Genomic DNA, 25869 nt, shown 5'->3' with positions numbered 1-25869 from the left:
CAAATAAACATTTCAAAACCTTCCTGTCTGCCCTTAGATATTTACATAGCTTTTAAAGAGCTCTTTTTAAAGTTCCCAATACTGACAAATTCTCAGTGTAGATGATCTGGGTCATTACCTATTTTGACTCTTTTTAATCTTAGTATTGCATTTCATGCTGTGAATCATTACATTCTATAATGCATTTGCATGGTTTAAAACTTAACTGGATGAATATAAACATTTTACTTTTCTTAATGGTTTCAGTTCTGAAGCTCAGTTGGTCATGTCTAGTGTTCTACTAGGCCTTCTATAAATTAGTAATACATTAGTATTTATAAGTTCCCTCTTTTTCAAATCCATGGTTTAAATTAATAATTTCTAGGAAAATGATACGCAAATCTTTCTCCACATTATACCTGATACTGAGGCTATTTCAGTACACCCAGATTGCATTTTATGATATAAGCGTTTCAATGCATTTTCTTTGTCATAATACAGAAATCATGTTATTAGGTTCTTCTCATAAGTAACATAAACCAATGCTGTTACCTTGTCAAGTGTCCATACTATTCTTACATTTAATAAAAAATAAAGAGTGACCTTCAATTCTGGATTGACTTTGACTCTGAATTGTAAAGAATTGCTGTTTTTCATCTTAGAAATATTTCCAAGCTATGTTCTTTGTTGTCTGTGTCTGTAGCAGAAAACCTGGTTTATGTATATTTTTTCAAAGACTTTTTATTTTAAATGCTTAAGTCTTAATTATACTTAAGTTATAATATGTTCAAAATTGGGCAGCACAGAGGCACAGGGTCCCTGGGTTCAATTTCTGGGGAGCTAACTGTGTGGAGTTTGTACATTCTCCCCTTGTTAGTTGGGTTTTCTCCTTCGACCCAAAGACATACTGCTAGTTCCAGTGAAAATTGGCCCTGGTGAGAGTGTGCATGTTTGTCTATATGTACTCTGTAATGGACTGCTGTCCCATTCAGGTTGCACCCGTTACTTGACAAGACCCTATAGTGGATAAAGAGGTTCAAAACGGATGCATGCTCAGAATTGTGCAGCTGGAATCCTGACAAAGTCATGCACAAGTGATCATACTGTATCTTGGGAACTGGCTTCCTGTCAGGTTTCAGGCTATTTTAAAATTGAGCTTATGGGTAAGTCTCTACATGATATGGCTTTTCTGTATCTAATTAATATGGTATCTTTTGATTCAATTCCATGTAACCTCTACCCAGCTTATTGTACCTTCCCAGTTTTTATCTTCACTCTTAGTTTGCAAGGTCTTTTGTTCCTATACCCTTAAGGCTCTCTAGACCACCTTCCATTACTATCAATATTAGTGGTAGTAGTATACAGTATGTAGCTGTAGTATACTTTGATAATAAATGGAACCTAAGAGTTGATTTCTCTAAAATGGAAAATCACAAATTTCAGAAAAACAATCACAAAAGGTCTTCTGTATCTGTATTGCTTTCAACTTGTAATTTTATTTTATTTTATTATGACAGAATTTACCAATTTGAAAGGGCTTTGAGATTGTTTCTTGAAGGTAATATGTAAAATAATATGTTCTTACTAGCATAAAAGAAAGGAATCATATTAAGTTCAAATAGCCTTCATTGAGGAACAATACAATATGTGCCCTTTATAACCTTTAGTATAGCCCATCTGAAGTATTTGACAGTATTTTGTGAAAAATATATAGTAAATACCAAACATATAAGATTTGGGTGATATAGAAATACATTTGTTTTATTTATTGAAGGAATACTTAGATTTAGTCCTTCAAATCTTCTCTGCATTCACACAGCTACTTATGGTGTCCCATTGAAATTTGGAATGTACTGAAGATTCTTGTACTATAGAATTGCTCATATTTTGTCTAATCATATGAACTTTTTATTTTTAAATACATGGTTCTACAGAATAGACTTGACTTTATTTCCCTTCTCATCCATTAACAGAACGAGTATAATGTTTAATAGACTGAATCTGATTGAAATCATCTTACAAGACTTTTAGGCTGTTCTGTTCTGTAACTTTCTAGTATAAGAAACTTCATAGTTTTTGGGTAATATGAAGTGTTTTTAATTGCTGAAAGCTTCTTGATGCAAAACTGTTATTACTTTAGAAAAAACAGAAACAAATTGCCTTGTCTAGCAATTTAAAGTGGCACAGAGTAAGCTGGAGGCTCACAAAGCAGACAATTATTTTTTTAGTCTACAAGTGCAAAAAATTCAGAAAATGTTCCAAGTCACCATACTGGAACTAATGCCTGGAGTGTGATTAAAATCATAGATAGGTTTAGCATTTCTTTCATTATACTGCATACTCTGCTGTGTCATAGTCTTTATTCCCCCACATACTCTTATTCTTTCTTCAACCCAGCAAAAACTAGGTATGCATATTATAGGCATTATAAGCACTATTCTGAGCAATTTTCATAAGTCATTTGGAAATTATTCATCAGTTTACTATTGGTGGTTTAGTTATTCAAGGAATTAATTTAGAAGTATTCATTTGCAAATGTTGATTCATTCCCTTAATATAAATCTTTAAAGATATAAATTAATATCTGATTAAGACAACAGCCATTTTCCCTATCAAAATATTTCCTGAAGTATGTTTCAGTATATGTTTTAGTACTTTGAATATAGTTTATAACTTAGCTACAGTACCTGTACATACAGTAGCTACAGCAGTCAATTATTTCTACTTGTGATTATACATTTATACCTTTAAAAAATACATGCATTTATTTATCAAAAATATATAATAAAAGTCACCTTTATAAACTATTTTGTCTGGTATCTAATAAGTCTGACGTGAACAAGTTTTTTTTTTCTGAACATTTCATGCATTCATCCATGTTCTAGCCAGTTCATCCAATTCAAGACCATTTGAAAGCCGGAACCTATCCCAGCAAACAACTAACATAAGGCATGATAAACCCTGGACAGGATGCCAATCCATCACAGGGTGGACACACAGACACAAACACAGGCATGCAAACACTCACACCAGGGCCCATTTTCCCAAAAGCCAATTAACCTACCAATATGTGGTTGGACTGTAGGAGGAAACCAGAGCACACACAGAGAACTTTCAAACACCACACAGATTATACTTCCCCCATGTCCAGAAGTGAACCAAAGGCCCCAGCACTGCAAGACAGCAATGCTAACCACTGTGCCACTGTGCTGTGCTGAGCATTTCATTAAAATATAATTTTTGAAAGAACAGTATAGTCTTGTAATTTCCACATGTAGTGGACCCGAACTCAGTTTTAGTATTCATTTCCCAGTTAATTTTCCAGTATTCAATAATCATACTGGACAATTCAACTCCCAGTCCACGTTTCAACACCCCCCTCTCATACCCCTCTCCTTGTGTAGTAATGCTAAGAAAACTGTAACAACCATTAACCCTTAACCCCCACGTAGATGTAACACCATACTAATGCAATTACCCTTTTTATCATGTATATTCAGTATCATAAGCTATGAAGGACATGTTCACACAAACTCTATAAAAAGAAAATCAATCCTCCTCCAACCACCATCTTCTCCAAATGTTCCTATCAGAGAAAACCTGCAACACAAAACTCAAAACTGAATGCAAGTGAACTGAAAAGCAAAGATCTACCTGCATGACTCCTACTCCCATCCAACTCCATTTACCTACTGTATAATAGGTCAATAACAATTATAAAAGACCATCAACAGCCTCCATCCCCCAATAATGATAAAAACCTTAGAGAGTATTAGACCACAGCATGCAGACTTTTTCCAGAATAAATACAATAATTAGAGACACATACTGTACAATACTGTGTAATAAACACATCACCCCCCAACAGCCGTGGTCCTCTTAAATATTTCTAGCTACTGAACCATTTTGTAATATATGAACTCTACCTGCACTCAGGAGGAAACCAGCATGTTAATCACTGGCAACACTTCTGCAGTGAGCAACACATTGATTTCACTTTTTCATCACTAGAATCACCAGTTTCGCTTCCCTATGAAAAAAATTGTGATGTACACTACTAGATTTTTTCTGTTTGAAATACTTCAACCCCAAAATAAAAGCTGCATGCGAAAATCAGATACAGTAAAAACTAGATACAGATACAACTGTAAAAATCTGTACAAAATCTGTAACCTGGAACAGAATAGGAAACAAAAAATCACAGAATACACATCTGTCATCAGTCCCTGACTTGGTAATACTTAGGATGTAATTAGTAGTTACGATGGTGTACTCAATTCTCTAATGTAAATCTGCTTTCTTGTGAATAGGATGTTTATGCAGACATTAACAGGCAAATGATAGAGTGTCTTCTACCACTAACCTTTTTTTTCCCTGTTAATGGCCAGAAAGTTTTTTATGCCATGGAAATACCTATTTTAATCTTAATGTTAGACATGCACATGACTCATCAATAACATAAATGGTACATTTATTAATAAATTAGGTGAACTCTGAACAGTAAAATTGTCAGCATAGGGTTGTGCCCTATTAACTATTACAAAAGTTTTTTTTAAAAAGCCCCATTAAATTATTTTAATTAAGTTCTAAACAGGGGTCAGAAATGGTACAGACATTTGCAATTAATAAGTAAACAGGAAAAATATTTCTGCAGTATTCATTAAAATAGGGTCAATTAATAAAAAATCAGCCTTTCCAATGAAGAAAAGAGAACACCAGATCCCTTCAGAGAAGAGGCAGATCTCTGCCTTTTTAGAGGCAGAATAGATACAATCTTTTACCTATATCCCACCACTGCAAATCAAAAATCAAAGTTTATTTATTAAATGCACAACAATACAGCGTGCAGAAGTAGTTGCTGGCAATGAAATGTCTTGCTCGGGCAATATGGTTTTTGTGCTGCTTCCATACTGTACTTCACTAAAGGAATTAAAATATTTTATTTAATTATTTATTTTATTTAAAAGGTGTTACAGTATATAAATTGTTCATTTGGAAATGTCAGTAAGTTGTGTGTGAGTTAACCGGTGAAGAGGGAATGAATGGTAAATCGAGCTTTTGTGAAACACATTTAACTGATACAATACAATATACTGTATCAGGACATGCTAGACAAAAATCCCCACCATTCCATTTAACCCAAACATATACTGTACAGGATCAAGTAAAGGTTTATTCCATGCTGAAAAGAGAAGAAAAGAAACACAACGTTACAGCTGTGGAGCCTTCTCCAAGTGTGGCACCTGAAGAAGGCTCCACCTCTGAAACTTTGTGTTTCTTTTCTTCTCTTTTCAGCATGGAATAAACCTTTATTTGTTTCTTTGCAGCCTACACATGCTGACACAACTACCAATTTAAGCTACTTTAACCTATTAATATACATTACATACCCAAACATATGATTGTTCACTGCTCTACGCTTATCTTTTAAATCACGTATCGGTAAAAAAGAAATCAGTACACTAACAGACTCAGAGTAGGTTTCTGAACTATTTTTTCTAGTTGATCATTGGTAGCATTCATTCTAGTATACATCATTTATTGAGAATGTGGTAGAAAAGTATTAATTATTTCCAATTAACTACTGTATAGTATTTATAAACACTGTTGTCTGCTTTTCTTCACACACCTACTGTATATTTAAATATCCTTTTATTAATTACTTGTCACGATCGCAAACCCCTACTCTTAAGGGCGCTCCAGCCCTTCCTTGTTTGCCTCATTCCCCGCACCTGTTCCTTGTTCCAGACCCTTTTCAGTTCCCCCTTAAAAGCAAGATGCAGACGCCAATCTGGGCTCTGCATTGGTTCCCGTATCATGCGAGCCCGGGTCCTGGATGCGTCTGGCTCCGTCATGGTTTTAAGTTTCTGTTCCTGTTCCCGTTCCCCCTGCCGGTCCCGACCAAGTTCTGGTTTTTAATCTCCTGTCTTGGATGGATCTCCTGGCTATGGACTTTTGCCTTGTTTTTGGACTTCTCTTTGGACTCGTCCCATGGATTGTTTGCCTCACTACACCTTCCTCGACCACCAGCACTCATTGGACACGCCCCCCTGTTTTTATTCCCATAACCTGCATGACTTTATCCCAGTGTTTCCTCACTCAACCCTGGATTGTGTCGTCTGCATATGGCCCGGAAAGAACTCTTTCGTGGCATTACTATTAAAGAATGTTCTAATTAATCTAGACATTTCTCAGCAGATCATACCACATTTTACACTACTGTCTTAACACTGTGTCTATTAGTCAGATTGTCCCACAAGTTTGATCTATTCCACTGACACAATCAGTTTTAGCCACATTACTGACAAGCCAGCAGCAAAATACTTATATAATCAAAAATATTTTATTGTGGTCTTACAAATGAGAAGAAGAAAAGGGAATTGATATAAAGAGAAAGATCCTTGCATTCAAAACTCCTACACTCTGACAGGCAACGTGAATAGGATAGATAGATAATCTGTCTACTGGCAGAGGTGAGGATAAATCAATGAACAATTTGAAGCAGCCTCGTATAACTAGCACCATATTACAGGCCTCTCTCTGCTGATTAAGTGCTGTGTGAAACCAAAGAACACTCTTCTTCACTCATCATTGATGAGAAAAAGTGGTAATGGTAATTAATACACTGTATCAATGACATGTGTACAGAAAATTTGTGACATAGCATAGTCACAAATTTTGTCTTACATATACTGTAGAAATCCCCAAATTGATTTGAAAAGATTTTAAATTAAAAATTCATAGTGTTTTTCTTCAAGATCTTTAGCTTGCATCTGCTGAAACAACTGATAGTGAATGTGGCTGAATGAAATGCGTCCTGATCCAGCTCCACCATAAATAAAAGCATGAAAGCTTACCAAATTAATCAACAGTATTTTTATTTTTTCTATTTTATGCCATTTTTGTCACCATGTTTTACGATGCATTGTAGATGTTTATAATTTAAAAAACATTCAAAATGGTCATCTTAGCAAAGAGCTCGATAACAGTAAGTAGGTTGACTTTTGCAAGGATAAAAGTGTTATGACATAAAACATTAAAACTGAAACTGAATGCTAGACTTAAAGGGAGTGATAAAGCCTGTCCCACAGAAACTTGATTTTATCTTAGTCCATTTTAAAGTAATTAAATAATGTATTGCATTTATTCATTAAAACCTCGTCCCTAGGTCATAAATAGTTGTGGATTAAGAAAATATTTGAAGGAGATCTGCTACAGGACTGAATTTTTCATATTTTCTTAAGTAAGAGAAAGCTTAGACTCGTTTACTAAGCATGACTGAAAAGGCTTACTAAGATAATTCATAGTTCAAGGATGCATTAAAACATTTTGCCATGACTTGGTGAATCTTCCATTGCATAGGCCTGTTACAGAGCATTTCTCCAAAATGGGAGACTTTTTCTACTTTAAACATACCCATGAACAATCTGACTATTACCACTCTGAAAATTGACTTGACTCCTTTGAAGGAAAAAAACAAAGCAATTTATTTTAAAATAATTGCCTTTGGTCTATTTCATTTATATACATTTTGCGTATATTGTTATGCTTATCTGTCCATACTCATAGCTTCCTGTTTCCTAGCAAAGAGAACGTGCATCTTTGAGTTACATTTCTATGGACTTTGGCATATCCATCTGACCTACAGTAAATTATGTAAAAGTAAATTTTATTATACAGAATATCATTATGTATTGTATAATAATCAGGAAACTGTACAGTAGCTTTACACACAAAATCAAAAGAGGAAAAGTGGCTGCAACTAAGAAATATTTCCCTGCAAATGCTATAGCTTTTTTGAGTGTGTTTCTGTGAATTTGGTACATGGGACAGAAATTGTTTGCCTTCAATTTAAAGACAGCTTCAGACTTATTACTTTAAAGGTTGAGTTTACTATTGACTCAAAACAATTGTTTTAAGTAATTCAGAATGGTAATTGAAAATGTATTACCAGATAAGCTTTGTGAAATTATCCTTTAGCATCCCTCATTTACTCTGAATCATATTTTTCTTTAACGTAAAGGATTTCATAATGGCAAAGCTGCTAAGTTTTATTAAGACATTCAGAAAATAAACTTCCAAAACTATTAATTACTTTTTTATTGCTGTATTTATCATGTGTAAAATCAATCTAAAGAAGTGAAATCCTGCTCTAAAATCAGACGAGAAAGGATTTGATTTAATTCAATGAGGTGTCATGTACACCTCATGTCTCATATGAAGAACTTCACTTGAGAATGTAAAAGGTCTTTAAAATGCACTTAATATGCAATAAGATGAGCAGGTTAGGCAATTATGCCACAAAAAATTGTCTCAATAACAGCAACTGTCTTTTTAAAAACTTGTAATCTGTGTAAAATGACACCAATTCTATCCTCTTATACTGTACTGTATATACTGTAAATGTTTTGATCAAGATTACTCTCCTGGGATGTTTGTCACTGCATAATAATATTATTATAGTATGAAGTAACTGGAAAATTTCAGTAAAGCTGAATCAATCCAATTGTCTGAAATAGTCAACAAAATTCATTCTCAATGCATACATCTCAAATTCATGCACATCAATATGAGGGTTAAATGTACTTTTGCAGATTTTGATTAATGTAGTGTTCTTTCATAAGAGACATGTCAAGAGTTAAATTATTCAGTACTATGTATCGATTAAATCATTCATTTCTGTTCATTGATCTGCATTCTGTTCTGTGTCAGTAATAGTCCCACTTGCCTTTTTATCAACTCTACAAACAAATACATTACAATGCAACTTTTACCACATGGTATGTGGATCCTTGTTTACAATTTTGTTGCTTTAAGCAGCGCACATGCTTCTGAATGTTTGGATGTTAACTGTTTCAGGGGAGTGATAAAAAACCAACTTCTTATTGTAAAAACATACTTCATAGAGGTATGTTGATCCAAAGCTGAAAGCAACCAAATTGCTTTTTTTTCTCCAAACAGCCAAATTTCACAGACAGGGACCTCCAAGTGGTAATGATCTCTCATAATAACCTCTAATGTTTTCCATAGACCATTAAAATCTAAAATAAAAACCCTGCATTGTTTATTCAATGAGCCTTATTTTGGATCCTCAAAACCCATCTACTGAAACACTGTTAAATTAATGTTGCTGAAATCAAAGTTTTCATTAGAAAAAAAAAATATTGGGCTGAAACTTTTTAAATCTGACTGAAAATTCTGACATGAGGTCTGGCATGTATGTTTCAATGCCATCAACACTCTTGATGCAGGTTTCAGTAGCTTTTTAAGATGTCGGAAATAACTGAACGTTACGGTGTCTCAGTTTTCCGAGAAAAATTGACAAGCTTCACAAGAAATGTCATCTATATTTCAGAAAGAACCATTACAATTTGGCCTGCAGCTAGCATAGAATAGAATATAGTGCAAAAATGTAAAGTTTTGGAACATATCCATATTTCTCTCCAAGAGCAGATACTGTAAATGTGCAAAGGTCTACATTTACGTTCTTTGGGCCTGTCATTTTGTTGAAAATGTTTTGAATTTCCACAGTTGTAAACTGTGATTGTGTGCTGTCTTGTATATCAAAATGAGAGTGCCCCCCTAAGAGTAGTGTAGTAAATAGACTAATTAATAATGCTTTAAATAAACAAAGAGCATTTATTGGGTAGCATACTTTAGAGAAGACTGGCTGAGAAGTCAAACCTAGTTTTTACAGTTTTAATAATTTAATTTAATTGCTGTTAATTATGCTTACATTGCAATATCAAAAGTGTGAGGTCATTATAGTTGTTAATTGGTAATATTGTACTTCTACATGTTTTCATATTTAATGAAAATTTTTAATATAATAAAGAGCTGATCGAATTTGTGACTTTTCTTTTAAAAATATGAGTTATATCATCTGCAAATTGTCTTACAATCACTTGTATTCTACAACTGAAATACATAGTAAAATACTGTATACATATTAATGTGAAGCTGCATCATAAGCAAAAATAAATAACGATTAATTATTATTTTTGAAGTTTTCAATATAATCTATAATCTCTCTATTAAGTTTATTCCAATATTTAATTAACTGTCTTGTGTCTTAATTAACTTATAATTAAATTAAATAAAACGTTTCTAACATGCGATCATATTTTAAAAAAGGTTTTTAAAATATGGGGTAATTGTTAACTTAAATAGTAGTTATGTATTCCATTAGGAGAGTTGGAAAAATTGCCACTTTCATTTTCATTAAAGTTCTAAAAACTAGCTAGAAACCTAAACAAGGTTGCTTTGAACATACAGTACTTTTCAAATAGAGATTTTATTCCTCGTCCAAACACATCGTCTTTCACTGAAAAGTACAAATATACAATTGTATGTTTAGAAATATCTAAACCAGGAAGCCATTTACTGACATCTCTGTCCAGTAGTTTAGAAAACTAGCTTGAATAATTTTGAAAATCATTCTGAATAGAATCTTAACCAATAACTGAAGAAATTCATGCAGAATGATGTGAACCGTATGTGAACTAGATATCATGACACCATTAAGTCTTTCATATGTGGAGTGGTGGATCTGTGGTTAAGGATCTGTGCCTGTGACTGGCAGGTTGCCGGTTCAAATCCTGTGGCTGGCAGAGGAATCCTACTCTGTTGGGCCCCTGAGCAAGGCCCTTAACCCTAACTGCTCCAGGGGTGCTGTACAATGGCAGACCCTGCACTCTGACCCCAAGCTTCTCTCCCTGTCTTTGTCTCCATGGAGAAAAGCTGGGGTATGTGAAAAAGACAAATTCCTACTGCAAGAAATTGTATAGGGCTAATAATAATAAAGAAACATTATATATTTGAATCATTTTCATTAGAGTGAGATACTTTTAGAAAACAAAAATCAATATTACATTTCTTAGCATAAATGATTAAAGCTTCATTTAACATTTTTTCTTCAACACTTAAGTGTACAAAATGCAAACCACAAGGGTCCCTGTTTTCGAGAATAGTGTATAAATATAAGTTTAGAAGTGCAACAACTAATTACGTAACTTCACTTATCTTCAGAATAAATATCACACTTTGGATGATGTTCAGAGTTAAGATCCAAAACCTGTACATGCTACTTATGTTTGTTTATCTTCTTTGCAAGACTGTTTGAAAGTGGCTAGAGCTGAGCCTTGTCTCCCTATTAGCTGATCAAGTTCATGTTTATTTGTCATTCCAGCCATATACAAGTATACAGTGGAATGAAATATAATTTCTCCTGGTCCACGGTGCAAGTACAGACAGGGCAGACAGGACAATGACATAGACACCGTAGACAGGATACACATAGTGCAAAGTGTAGATAGTGCAAATACATAATACAATATACACAACACACTGGGGGGTATTTAAACCCTGTTTCTGGAATTGGAGTGGGTGCAAGTAGATTCCAGGGTGTTGAGGATCCTGACAGCCTGCCGGAAGAAGCTGTTACAGAGTCTGGTGGAGATAGCAAGTACATTGCGATATCTTTTCCCAGATGGTAGGAGAGCAAAAGGGTTTATGGGAGGGGAGGGAGGGCTCATCTACTATACTGTAGGCCCTGTATAAGCAGTGTTTGTGATAGGTGACAGAAATGGAAGGGGGGAGGCTCCATTGAACTTTTCAGCTGTTTCCACAATTCATTGCAGGGTCTTGCGTTCTGATGCGTTGCAATTCCCAAACCAAATATTGATACAGCTGGTCAAGGTGCTCTCAATGGTACTTCTGTAGAAAGTGGTAAAAATGGTATAGAAGATGCTCTTGTGCTTTCTTAGCTAGGGAGGTAGTATTGAGGGACCAAGTGAGGTCATCTGTAATGTGTACACCTAGAAACTTGGTGCTTCTAACCATCTCCTCAGGGGAGCCATTGATGAACAATGGGGTGTGATTAGCGTGGGCCCTACTGAAGTCAATGATTATCTCTTTTGGGTTTTTTGCATTAAGAGATAGGTTTTTGTTTATACACCACTCCACTAGTTGCTCTACCTCCTATCTGTATGGTGACTCAGTTGTTGCTACACCACTCCACTAGTTGCTCTACCTCCTATCTGTATGGTGACTCATAGTTGTTGCTAATGAGACCCACCACTGTCGTGTTGCTGGCAAACTTGATGATGCAGTTTGAACTGTGCTTGGCAGTACAGTCATGAGTCATCAATGTGAACAGCAGTGGACTGAGCACACAGCCCTGGGGGGTTCCTGTGCTCATTGTGATGGTGCTGGAGATGTTATTACCGATCCGGACTGTCTGAGGTCTCTCGGTCAGAAAGTCCAGAATCCAGTTATAGAGGGAGGTGTTAACGTTCAGCAAGCTCCATTTTCCTGTCAGCTTCTGGGGGATGATTGTATTAAATGCTGAACTGAAGTTAAAGAAAATAATTCTTACATAAGAGTCTTTCTTATCGAGGTGGGACAAGGCCAGGTGAAGGGCAAGAGCATCATCAGTAGACCGGTTGAGGCGGTATGCAAACTGAAAGGGGTCCAGAGGGGTAGGGAGTCTGGACTTTATGTGGCTCATGACTAGTCTCTCGAAGCACTTCATGATAATTGGTGCAAGTGCCACAGGCAATAGTCATTGAGGCAGGACATGGCTGACTTCTTTGGCACTGGTATAATAGTGGTGGACTTGAAGCATACGGAAATGATCACCTGGCACTAGAAGATATTAAAAATATCTGTGAGGATGTCAGCTAGCTGTTCTGCACATTCATTGAGCACGCGACCAGGTATATTATCAGGTCCAGAAGCCTTACGTAGATTAACTTTGGCTGGTATCCTCCTTACATCAGCTGTGGACAGGCAAAGCACCTGATCATGGGGAGGAAGTGTGCTTTTCCTTGCAGACACAACGTTCATTGCTTCAAACCATGCATAGAAGATATTCAGTACATCTGGGTGGAGGCATCAACAGAAAGTGTCCAAGGATTTTTGTGCATAGGTGCGCTTTGCCTCCCTGATGGCACAAGACAGGTTGGCCCTCGTAGACCTGAGGGCTGTCTTGTCGCCTGATCTGAATGCAGCATCATGGGTTCTTAGCAATATGATTCTGGTTGGCCCGTGTGATAGTGGATTTGTAGGCAGTGGCGTCATCTATACACTTACTGATGTAGCCAGTCACATGCTGCATACTCCTCTAAGTTGATGAAATGCTCATAGGTAGCAGCCTACCTGAACTTATTCCAGTCTGTGTGCTCAAAACAGTCCTGTAATGCTGAGATGGCTCCATCTGGCCATACTCTAATCTGTTTCAGAACTGGTTTGACACGTTTGAGCAGCGAACTGTATGCTGGGATTAGCTTAACAGGGATGTGGTCAGGGTAGCCCAGGTGGGGGCTGGAAACGCCCTTGTTTGTATAAACTAAGTCTAGTGTGTTCACCCCTCTGGTTACAAAGTTAACATATTGATAAAATTTAGGGAGAACTGGCTTAAGATCTGCATGATTGAAGTCGCCGGCAACAATGACAAAGCCATCAGGATGAGCAGTTTGCAGATGGCTGTTGGCCCTGTAAAGGACTCGTAGCACCTCTTTGGAGTCAGCGCTGGGCAGGATGTACACAGCCACAATAATAACCATAGTAAATAGTAAGGCCGAGACTTAATAACACGTAATAAATTCCACTAGCGGTGAGCAGCAACTAGAGACTACTGCAGCATTTCCGCAACATGTTTTGTTTATACTGTATAAACACACAAACCACCTCTGTGAGACTTACCGGTCTCTGAACTTTCCTGTTCGCACAGAAGGAAGTCAGTCCATATAGCTGACTGGCTGTATCCAAAATATTGTCCTTTAGTCATGTTTCAGTAAAAATAAAGACGCAGCACTCCTTCATCTCTCATTGAGCAGCCCGTTGCAATGTTAGGTAGTCCAGCTTGTTCTCCAGAGAATGGACATTGGAAAGAAAACGGGAGACCTTGTCTGTTATGGTTAGTTTTTAGCCCGCAACAGATTCCAGCTCTCTTGCTTTGTTTCTGTTTTCTTTCATACTGCTTCCGGCACCTCCTCATTCAGACACCCACAACAGGTTGCGCCTTGCGTCCTGGGACCTGATCCTCTCAGTAAGGCAAGGCTACTTACAGTAGCTTCTCCTTTAGCTTCTCTGTCAGAATACTCAGTGGGTAGACCTTGCATCGTTTTTTAATTTCCAGCAGAAAATGTTAAATGATGATGTTAAATGCTCTGGAAATAAATATCCTCGCTCTCGCAAAACTTCTTCATGGCAGCCTCCCAGAGTGCACACCTGTAATATTGTTTAGAAAATGATTCCCCTGGTGAGGGTGTTACTGTATGTAGTTGTTATCTAGTACAGTATGTAATATTGATGACATTAGGAAGATTAATTTGAGCATGCTGAATAAGATTCTTGCTAATATTAACCCCTATCTTGTGCATTCAGCTTCCTTTTTAGGAACAAAAAATAGTTTGGGGTCTTACCATATTGTTTCAAAGTTTTATTTTTTTGTTTTCGCGTTTTTCTAATTTTCCTTGTTTTTTCTTCACATTATTTTCAATAAGGTCGAGTTTACCTCTTACCTCTCACAGCTCATCTATTTTCATTTCATTTACATGAATCAGTTTTTTTTAGATCAATCATTCTGTAATTTGGTCCTTACATTAAGGTAGTAATTATTTTGGATCCAATGTCTAATGGAACATATGGTTGAGAAAGCATTTTACCTTGTTGATGAGGAGGACTTTTGTTTGAATTTGCAGAAGGCTTGGAGTCGCAAAATCCTATAAATCTGCTGTCAAATACAACTGGTGAGGTTGCATAGCTGTGGGCATTGGCAGTGATAATGCGATTCACTGCTACTATCTAAATCTGACCCTTAGACTCTGATTTTTTTTTTTAGAATTCAGTGGATTTGTCTGAGTATATAATGACTTGGGGTACTTTATTTCTTTTAGTTTTTATCTTCCTATTATCCTTCAGTTGGCGTTTCCATACATACTAGCTATTCACCTAATCTCTTTAAAACATCTGTTACAATTTCCCTTATACAGTATATGAGAAAAAACCCTGTTACAGTGTTATTATATAGTATTCAATTGCTTACATGTGTTAAGGCTATATAGATCGCTATATAGATCTCTGCTGAGTTTAAAATTACCTAGTGACAACTTGGAACAGGAAATAAAGTTGTTTTTCTTTACTATAATCATCAAATTATAATTAAAAATATATATTTTATATCTTGGTATGAATGATATCCTAACATTAACTGATTGGCTGAATGGTAATAGACATGTGCTTTGACTTTGTTTTACTTCCACTACACTACAAGGATTAATTCCTGCAAATCCAGTCTCACTTGTAAAGCAAATTTATGTTTTACGCTTGCAGGCTCTATTCAAATAATACTAATTAGTAAATGTTGTACTGAAGAAACATACAGTATGTCAATAATATTTTAATGCATTATTACTGTATATTAGGATAAGTACTTTAATTAGGAATATCACATCAAGCAAAAGGAAAGGAAGAGGCTTTAGTGTGTATGCACGGTAGATGAACAGTATTGCATCTCATCTTAGTGTTAAAGAAATACTCTGTGCTAAAGATATTGAACTTCTGGTTGTAAATTTAAATCCCTATTATTTACTGAGAGAAATTCATCAGATCAAATTGTTTGTGACCTTTGTGGCCTTCAGCTGAAACACAGACAGCTGCTGGAATTATCACTGATTTGATATCTAAATGAGAGAATGGTTCTCCAGAGGCAGCACACCTCATTTATGGGAATTTCAGTCTTTACACTGCGAGTTGAGTGCCTTCCCATATATGAACAATATGTTACCTGTAACATCAGAGGGAGGCATGTTTGGATTTATGTTATGGCAAAATTCCTGAAGCACATAGAGCAAAGGCACTTCCTGGTCTGGGTTTATCAGATGGTACATGGTACAACTTATTCCTGTGTATCAGTCTAAACTGACAAGAGTCCCTGCAAAAAAGACTGAAATTAGGTAGGCAGTGGTCAGACCAGTGAAATTCTGCAGTATTGTTTAGGGAAAAGGTTTCTAGATTCATTTATAGATATAAACTAGGTTACTGAGACTGTTTCTAGCTATATCAGTTAAAAACGCCCAGTAAGGCAATATAGTAAAAAATGAGTAGACATACATAAAGGAGCTAAAAGATTTCTACTGTCGCTTTGATAGGCAAGATTTCAAAGCACAGCAGGATAATATTATGGACTCAATACATAACTGTCATGGATGTCGGAAGGGACAGTACCCCCCCCCCACCCCTTCATGGGCGGCTCCTGAAGCCCATACAAATAAATGAGCTGCACAGCACTGGGGGGAGGAAAAACCTCACTTAACTGAAAGGAAACCTCCGGGAGTCCACGGCTGAGAGCTGCCCCCTCCTCCAGGGTAAAAACCTTTATTGGGTAGAGGAAAGGGGGGGTCAGGTAGAGCTCCGGAGACTTTAAACAAAAAAAGAAATATACAAAAGCACAAACCACAACAAAGATAATCCACAATAAACAGATAGGAACCAAAAGTTCCAAGACACAGGGGAGAGGGGGAGCAGAGAGAACCAGGAAGTGAAAAAATCAAAACACTAAGCAAAAAAACAAAATAAAATCAGAAAAACCCAGGGAAAATACTGCAGAATGGGAAATAAGCACGTTCAATATTCTATCACTGATATCGGAGTGGACTACCCAAGGAAAGCCAGGCACTAGACCCGCTCACAGGCACAGATGTCCGGAGTAATATACAGCTATAACAATAGAAGAATGGCAAAAAGGCTCACAAGACTATCGCTAATATTGGCAGAAGACAACCCGAGGAAAGCCAGGCACTAGACCTGCTCACAGGCACGGGTGTCAGGAAGGTGATATCCAGCAATGAGAATGGGAGAGGAAAAAAGGCTCACCACCCTATCCCTGATATCGGAGTGGACAACCCGAGGAAAGCCAGGGACAAGGCCAGCTCTCAGGCATGGATGACCGGAGTGATATCCAGCAATGAGGATAGGAGGGCCAGCTCAACATTCAATCATGGATGCCGGAAAGACAATCCGAGGAAAGCCAGGCCAAGGCCCGCTCACAGGCACGGATGTTGGGAGAAGCATCCTGCGATTAAAAGCCAGAGAGAGAAAAAAGCTGAGGGAAAACAGAAAGCGCCGCTCGCGCTGTCAGTAGGAGGCTCAGCATTCTGTCATGGATGTCGGAAGGGACGAAGCGTGGAATGACAGAAGAGCATAAAGAAACCCTATGCGTAGCAGCGGGACAGGGTTAAGCAGTTCAGGAGTCGTATAGAAACCAATGGCCTCAGGCAGTGGACGTGGGGCTACCTGGATGCTAGGCAGGTCTCAGGACATCCGAATGTCAATGTTGAGTGAAGGGGAATGAGTGACCTGGAAATATATAGCCCCAGACAGAGAGACACCGGACGAACAGCAATGCAGAGGTAACTAAGCACAGGACGGAGTGGGAGCGCCCTCTGGCTGTAGAGGGCATGACAATAACTTTCCAGAAGACAATGTTAACTTCACAGAGAGACAGATTGAGGCCAGTTTTCCAAATTTAATACCCGGAATGTGCATGAACTAACCTCTGTGAGCTGCAGAGTACTGAAAGTTTGTGCCACGGAACTTTTGTATCTTTTCAGAGACTGTTTCAACTGTTTCAATTGACTCTATTTGCATTCCTACTTTGTGGAAGAGGTCAGTAATTATCCTTTGTGCAAAGAAGGCTAGACCCAAGGAGATGAATGACCAATGACCAGTGATTCTTACCTCAGCTTGTAGAACTGTATCCTCAACATAATATCTAAGTCTTTTTCCTAAATAGCCTCTTTAAACGTGGTGTTTGCCCAATCCTGAATTTTATCTTTTTAAAATCTTTTTTTCTTTGTATTATAATGACAACAGAAATTTTTATACATGAATCATCATTTAGATGCACTTATGGAACGGATAGCGATTTACTGGCCATTTAAGTAGGTATTGCTTTGTTTGATGAGGTCATTACTTCACACTTTTAAAAGTAGTTCCATAGACACTGATTGTATAGGATCAGATCCTTATGCTCTTTTAAATCTAAAGATGATTCACATTTAATTAGAATAATAATTAAATTAAACACAATAGAATCTCAGCTTCCACAAATTTGCTTCTTTGTTCTGGCCAGCAGGATCTTGGAGGAAAAAAGAGCAGAGCAGGATTAAACCAAGCTGAAGGTTGTTAAGCGCAGCTTTCAAATTAACAGACTAGGATCGTGAAATGGATCTAGGTAGTGAATGAACTTTTCCCTACCCCCTGCCAAAGTACCCACTATCCACCACTGACGTCTCAACATGGTCTTGTTTCATATAGCAAGGAACGCACCCTGTTCCCTGGTGAGAGGATGAGGAGTGACAGGCTGAAGAAAACTTTACAGGCTCATTGACAGGACTCAAGTTTGTGATTATTGTTTTAATTGATCAATGCAATTTTAAGTAACTTGAAACCAATGTGTTAGTACTATAATTATCATGTAAGGGAGGTTAACTTTTAACTATACATACAATATACTATACTACATTATGTGATATAACTCTATAACTTCAGTTTACAGAGAAATTCTGCCAGAGCCTCACAACATTGTCCAATAATACTCTTCTCGGGTCTAATTTTTAGTTAAGCAGGATTTGAGCTTCAGACCATAACAAAAAACAGAATCCACCTGCGATTCGGGTGTCAACAAAGAAAGTGAAATAGAGTAATACTACCAGCTATATAGATACATAGATTTTGATATTTAGATCCTTAAATTCATATCATTATGAATTTCTTTAGATACGTGATTCCATATTATATTCCCGATTATAAAACAGATAATTCCAGTCCTGGAATCTTATTGTCTGACACCCTTCTGAAGCCGTGCCATAATCTCTGGTATACGCACACCTCAGAATTTTGACTTTTTACTGTGTGATAAAGAAATTTTAAAGACTACTTCTTAGCGTAGATAAGAAAGCGTAGATAAAAAAGCTTGGATTCTCATGTATCTGATACACATATAGATGCAGCCATTCAAAATGGGTGGGGTATTTCACGGCATACCCCGGTGGGCGTGTCGCGGTATCACGCGGTTAATCGCGTCATTTGACGTCATGCCGGAAACTATCTGGCGTCACCTTGTAAAACCGCCAAGGGGAGCTTAACCTCTCATGTACAGCATTTGAGCTTTTAATTTTGAACTGTGTATTACAGCATGTTAATCGTCAGTAATTAAAATGTTGGTATATTTTATAAAAGCAAGATTGCTCAGTTGGACAAAAGTACACAACCTACCTTTATCAGAAATATTTATGCATCAAAGCCTTTACCGAAGATATTACTAATAGTATTAATAATGAATGACTTTGGACAAGCTGTATACTCAAAGTATAATTTCTTTAATACATTTGTACAAGCACTTGGAATCTGTCCAAGCCATACTTTGTCAGGCATTTTGTTTTACTTCAACGGGCACTTGCTTTTAACAGGGCATTTCATAATTTCTAACTACGAAAATGATTTAAAATGCGACACTTATCATTCAACTAGAGCTCAAAATATCACAAGGATCCTCAAGAGCAAAGCAAAGACTGTATTAAAAAATACTTGTATGTATCAATGCTTTCTTTTCCGTATATCAGATTTTATGGAACCATTTCCGAAGGGTGTCAGCCAGTCAGATTCCAGGAATCGGTACTTTAAAGGAAAAATACACACCGGTATTCCATTTCTCCCTAATGATTTTAAGCATTGAAGTATTTAACTAGCATGTGAAATAGCGTGTGAAAAAGTGGTAGTTTTAAGCTTTTCTGCTAATATAATATGGAATCGCGTATCTAATATTTTAATAACGATATGATTATATTCGTGTACTGCGACAGGGCTGTGTAGGGCTGTTTCGCCTCTCTCTTCATGTCACTTTCCTTGTAGCCCACTGGTCTATGTGCCTGACTACCAACTCACAGGTTGTGTGTTCGAATCCAGCTGGTGCTGGACTTTTCTTTTAACAAACATTTCTTCGAAAAAATAGAATAGCGATATTATGGACAATCAATTGACTTTTATATTTCAAAATATCACAACATGATCGATTCTAAGTCATTTTTGATAACAATGAATAGTCACCTTCTTCCCTTCTGACAACGGTCCCTGCTTCTGCTTCCTGCTTCTATTGTGTGTGTGTGCAATAGAGTAAATTTTTATAGAGAAATGGAGGCTGGACAGTATGCGTTACAATATAAACATTTATATTGATTTAAATCGTGTTTTGATTTAAATCGCAAATGCGTGTTTAATTATATGTGTTTTTTAATAATAATCAGACTAATACAACATAAATTGATACAGTATCTTTGTCTTCTAAGTATCTTAATAAACGTTCAGCATAGCTTTCTACCCATTTAGATTTATATTTCTTGGGATTTTGTGATCAAACGTGGAAGGATTAGATTGTAATCGTTTTTATTTTTCAAATACGTTTTAGAAAAGTGTAATCTATACCTGCCCAGACTGTACGCCTTCCTATACCCCGCCTTTCATTCCTGTCCTGCTCTTCCCCGCGCACCCCAGCCGGGCACTCTTCGGCCTCTGTCCGGGACGAATGTATATTTTGATATTTACACCCGGCGCGGCACCGAGGGAGCGTCTGCATTTATAACTTAGTTTTTAAAATACATCAAGCAATATGAAGCATCTCCTTTTACTTTTAAGTCCCTTAAATACATTGAGCACAGCTTTCTCACCACTTAAGATTGCTTTTTGATACCATCCTTACACAAAGCAGAAACTTTCCGATGACATACAGTACAAGTGGAAAGATTACAGATTTTAATCGTCTTTAATTTTGTTACGTTATACGTTTTAGGAACGTTTCATCTAAACAAACACCACAAAACTATTCTCGATTGTATTTCTGAATGTTATGTTACACCTACAGTAGTTCACTGCTTTAAATACATCGAATTAAGAAAGTTATGTGTAGCACTTTAGATCTTTTTTTCTGAACCAGGGAAAATCTGATCATGTTTCTCTATAACAATAATAAAAAAACTTTATTTTACATATCACCTTTAAAAGTGGTAGTACCTTTTTTAGTACTATATTTTTGTATAATATTCCCTATTAATCAAACTCTAAGAGTATGTATCGGCTTGTCCCCTCCTCCCACCCCTCTCTGTGTACAGTAGAGCCTCCTGTCCAGCCAGCACATGTCCACAGACATTCACGACATATCATAACAGCGACATATCATAAAACGTTTGCACATATAGTTAAATTATTAGTTGTTTTTCAGGAAGTTAAAAAAAAACGCTTGAATTACTTATCCAGTCTCTCGAAATAAAGTTATTTTTCAAGCAATGCAACAAACGTCGGGGCAATGAGTTTTTTTTAATCCAACATTGACAGCCACATCTTAAATCTTGTCAGTCAGGTCTTTTTTCTCTATTTGAATTGTGGCTTACACATCGCACGACTTTAAAAGCTAGAAAGACAGGTTTCGATTCACATTAGCTGGCGAGCCTTGTTAACAAAAAAACAGACAATACCCATGGAAGGGGAGGTCAAGCCAGAGAGAGAGTTTTTTACCCTCTGTCTAAAAACCCAAATAACCCGGGGCAGAGACTCCGGGGGGATCATTGCGTGGTACAGAGCGGAGCTCAGTCAATTCTTATGGAATGTGTTTTCTTTCTTCTTTTTTTCAGCATGGAATAAACCTGTTACTTGTTCCGCCGGGGATTCAAAACATTTTTTATTTTTTTTTAATCAGGTATCAAAGGGAATAGGCAGTATAACTCTGTTCATGCACAAACTGTGGCATGTTACATTGATTTGGGTGTCTCCTCTTGCCAGAAAGCTCTAAATTGCATTTTGAGCGCGGTTTTTGACTTTTTTTAAATTGCATTTTGGGCGCAGACAGCACATACAAGGGTTAATGAACTGCGCCAAGAAATTTAAAATAGTATTCTTTAGGTGTGAGGGTAGGAGTGGGCCGCAGCAGGCATAATCAGCAAACCAGGAAAACAAAGAACAGGACAGGTGAGATGTGTATCCTGAAAGCGAGTGATCAGAAAAAGGAAATGGTGTTACGCCCAGGTTTTCGACCCAATTGTTTCAACTTGCTAATGCATCAGACACATTTCCTGGCTTATTGTGTTTTAAATAAAATAGGAGTGTCTTTCCCTGCTATTAGCTCATCGGTATGGTGTAAGTTTTATCTGTACCATACCATACAGTATACAGGTACAGAATTCAAGCTGCACCACTGTATCGCTTTGGTAAGGAGACGGACAATGACCAAAATCACGAAGACTCTCTCACACCAAATAATGAAGATGAAAAGAAACGGGAAGTCAACACAGGACATTGTACAGCAGTTGGCTTCGATGGACATCTTCGTTTCTGAAAGCACAGTGAGACGGCATTATAAAGGGGAGAGGAGTCAAAGAGAATCTAAACCGAGGATGATTCAAAGGTAAATAAATTTCTAAAAATACCTTTCTTGCATGTAAATACAACTACGCACATTATTTTTAAAACTAACTGTTGATCTCTTTTTTTTCAAGTCCTATTGTGCGAGCTATCGACAAACTGACTGATGAAAATGATGAGCTACCGGCGATGCAAGTCCAAAGACGGCTATGGGCTGACCTCGGTGCGACCATTAGCCCGACATCAATAAGAAGAGTACGCAGGAGGCTTGGATGGAGATACAGAAAAACCAACACATGCCCCATGATAAGGCTAAAATACAAAGAGGAAAGACTCAAGCAAGCGCTCCAATGGATTGAACAGGGGGAGGCATTTCAGGATGTACTTTTCACCAACGAAACAACAGTGGCTCTGGAACAGTTTTCAACAATGGCATTTTGCAAAAAGGGGAGATATGTGGACAAGCCAAAGCCCAAACATCCACTGAAGGTTCACGTCTTGGGGTGTATATCTAGAAGAGGCCCGGGACCACTTCTTATTTTCGAAGTAATTATGGACCGTGTATTCTTCGAGGAAGTCATGGTCACACAGCATGCTGCCCCATATATCAGGGAGCAGTTTGGATCAAGGCACCGTCTCTTTCAAGACAACGATCCGAAACACACAGCAGCAAGGGCGAGGCTTATAGCAGAAGGAGTGAACTGGGTGAAAACTCCAGCCGAATCCCCAGATCTAAATCCGATAGAGATGGTTTGGCATTCGTTAAAAGACTACGTTCGGAAAACTGCTAAGCCCGTCACAAAGCAGGAACTGATCGATGTGATCTATAAATTCTGGGAAGAAGAACTGACCGAACAAAATTGTAACAATTTTATTAACAGGCTGTTTTGTGTTTTTCCTAGGATTGTTGAACGGGGCGGGGGACATTCGGGAATGTAAGTCTGAGAAAGACAGTCTCACGTTTGTGGACAATCTGTCCACAAACAAAACGTAAAAAAAAATGAAAAAAAAAACAATTACTTTTAGTCAATGAAAACCGGTGTGTGTGTGTCTCTCTCTGCTGGATGTCCCTCTCACTCTCTGCTGAATGAATAAAAGCATTTTATTAAAAACGCGTTTGCATTTGTCTGGTATTTACTTTGGTCCCTTTTAACTGTTTTTCGGTCTACTGTACTGCTTTGAGATTTCACTTTTAAAGGTGATATGTAAAATGAAGTTTTTTTATTTTTGTTATAGAGAAACATTATCAGATTTTCCCTGGTTCAGAAAAAAAGATCTAAAGTGCTACACATAGCTTTCTTAATTCGATGTATTTAAAGCAGTGAACTACTGTAGGTGTAACATAACATTCAGAAATACAATCGAGAATAGTTTTGTGGTGTTTGTTTAGATGAAACGTTCCTAAAACGTATAACGTAACAAAATTAAAGACGATTAAAATCTGTAATCTTTCCACTTGTACTGTATGTCATCGGAAAGTTTCTGCTTTGTGTAAGGATGGTATCAAAAAGCAATCTTAAGTGGTGAGAAAGCTGTGCTCAGTGTATTTAAGGGACTTAAAAGTAAAAGGAGATGCTTCGTATTGCTTGACTAATTTTAAAAACTAAGTTATAAATGCAGACGCTCCCTCGGTGCCGCGCCGGGTGTAAATATCAAAATATACATTCGTCCCGGACAGAGGCCGAAGAGCGCCCGGCTGGGGTGCGCGGGGAAGAGCAGGACAGGAATGAAAGGCGGGGTATAGGAAGGCGTACAGTCTGGGCAGGTATAGATTACACTTTTCTAAAACGTATTTGAAAAATAAAAACGATTACAATCTAATCCTTCCACGTTTGATCCCAAAATCCCAAGAAATATAAATCTAAACGGGTAGAAAGCTATGCTGAATGTTTATTAAGATATTTAGAAGACAAAGATACTGTATCAATTTATGTTGCATTAGCCTGATTATGATTAAAAAACACATATAATTAAACACGCATTTGCGATTTAAATCAAAACACGATTTAAATCAATATAAATGTTTATATTGTAGCGCATACTGTCCAGCCTCCATTTCTCTATAAAAATTTACTCTATTGCACACACACAATAGAACCAGGAAGCAGAAGCAGGGACCGTTGTCAGAAGGGAAGAAGGTAACTATTCATTGTTATCAAAAATGACTTAGAATCGATCATGTTGTGATATTTTGAAATATAAAAGTCAATTGATTGTCCATAATATCCCTATTCTATTCTACAGCCCTACACAGCCCTGTCGCAGTACACGAATATAATCATACCGTTATTAAATTGTTTAGATACGCGATTCCATATTATATTCCATATTAATCAAATTCGAAAAGTATGCTTGTTGACTCCGGTATCTCTTTAGTTAAAGACTTCGATGCTTAAAATGTTTAGGGAGAAATGGAATACTGGTGTGTATTTTTTACTTTAAAGTACCAAGACCAGCCATATACTGTATGTTTATGTTCCAAAATTAATATCGTTTATGGCCTTCACACGCGTTGCAGTATGCTCCTCTTCTTTTTATGCTCAGCTACAAAGATTTCCCTTCAGTGGTGAAATTCAATATCTACAACGGGCACAGTAAAGACGTTTATTGTACTGTAAGTCTTTCTACGACAGACCAACGGACCACGAGTGCCCCTGTCGGTCAACCAATCACGTACCGCGGTACCCCGTGTCATCTTGCGTCACAATGCGCGACACCGTAGCCAATTACCTCCGGTACGTGTCTGTACCGCGCACTTTGATTGGCTGCATCTGTATCTTTTTCTGTTGTCTTTGTTGTGCTCTTGAGGATCCTTTTGATATTTTGAGCTCTCGTTGAATGATGTGTCACAGTTTAAATCATTTTCGTTGTTAGAGATTAGAAAACGCTCTGTTAAAAGCAAGGGAGTTTTTATGTCTGTTATAGTAAATGAAAATGCCTGACGAACTAGGGATTGGACAGTTTTTCAGTGCTTGAACAAACGATGGAAATGTTCAAATAAATGTTCCAATTGAAATAAACAAAAAGTAATTTATTCCTTTATCATATTGGCTAGCTAATGTCCTGTCCTTGTTAGTTAGTTAGATCAACTAAATGCTGTGGTGTTACTTTTTGTCAATGAAAAAATAAAGTCTTTTCATTTAAAATGATGGTTACAAAGAATGTGGACCAGCGTAATACTTTGAGTTTATTCGTTATCAATACTATTAGTAATATCTTCGGTAAAGGCTTTGATGCATAAAATATTTCTGCATTATTAAAATATTTATGATAAAGGTAGGTTGTGTACTTTTGCCCAACTGAGCAATCTTGCTTTCATAAAATATACCAACTTTTTAATGAATGAATGATTAACATGCTGTAATACACTGTTTAAATTTAAAAGCTCAAGTGCTATACATGAGAGGTTAAGCTTTATTGGCTCCTCCTGTCGGTTTTACAAGGTGATTCCAGATACTATTAACATAATATAAT

General features: G+C 37.1%; 2 protein-coding genes across 5 annotated transcripts in view; both read left to right on the top strand.

The window, feature by feature from the left end:
* Positions 1-25869, top strand: part of slc2a9l2 (solute carrier family 2 member 9, like 2) — a 328902-nt gene that overhangs the window by 247327 nt on the left and 55706 nt on the right. The gene's annotated exons all lie outside the window — the stretch shown is intronic.
* On the top strand, positions 21724-23561 carry LOC138239209 (uncharacterized). The gene is made up of 2 exons (XM_069190347.1): positions 21724-22438; positions 22530-23561. The coding sequence occupies exons 1-2, from the start codon at positions 22008-22010 to the stop codon at positions 23332-23334; spliced, it is 1236 nt and encodes a 411-aa protein (XP_069046448.1). The 5' UTR covers positions 21724-22007; the 3' UTR covers positions 23335-23561.

The sequence above is a fragment of the Lepisosteus oculatus genome, chromosome 1 (genome assembly GCF_040954835.1).
Source record: "Lepisosteus oculatus isolate fLepOcu1 chromosome 1, fLepOcu1.hap2, whole genome shotgun sequence".
Taxonomy (NCBI): Eukaryota; Metazoa; Chordata; class Actinopteri; order Semionotiformes; family Lepisosteidae; genus Lepisosteus; species Lepisosteus oculatus.
Note: the sequence above shows the minus strand (reverse complement) of the source record. Positions and strands in the feature narration are given on the sequence as shown.

Coding starts and splice junctions, on each gene's coding strand:
- LOC138239209 (XM_069190347.1), top strand. CDS start 22,008: ATGTGTATCCTGAAAGCGAGTGATCAGAAAAAGGAAATGGTGTTACGC. Junction 22,439..22,529: donor AAACCGAGGATGATTCAAAG/GTAAATAAATTT, acceptor TTTTTTTTCAAG/TCCTATTGTGCGAGCTATCG.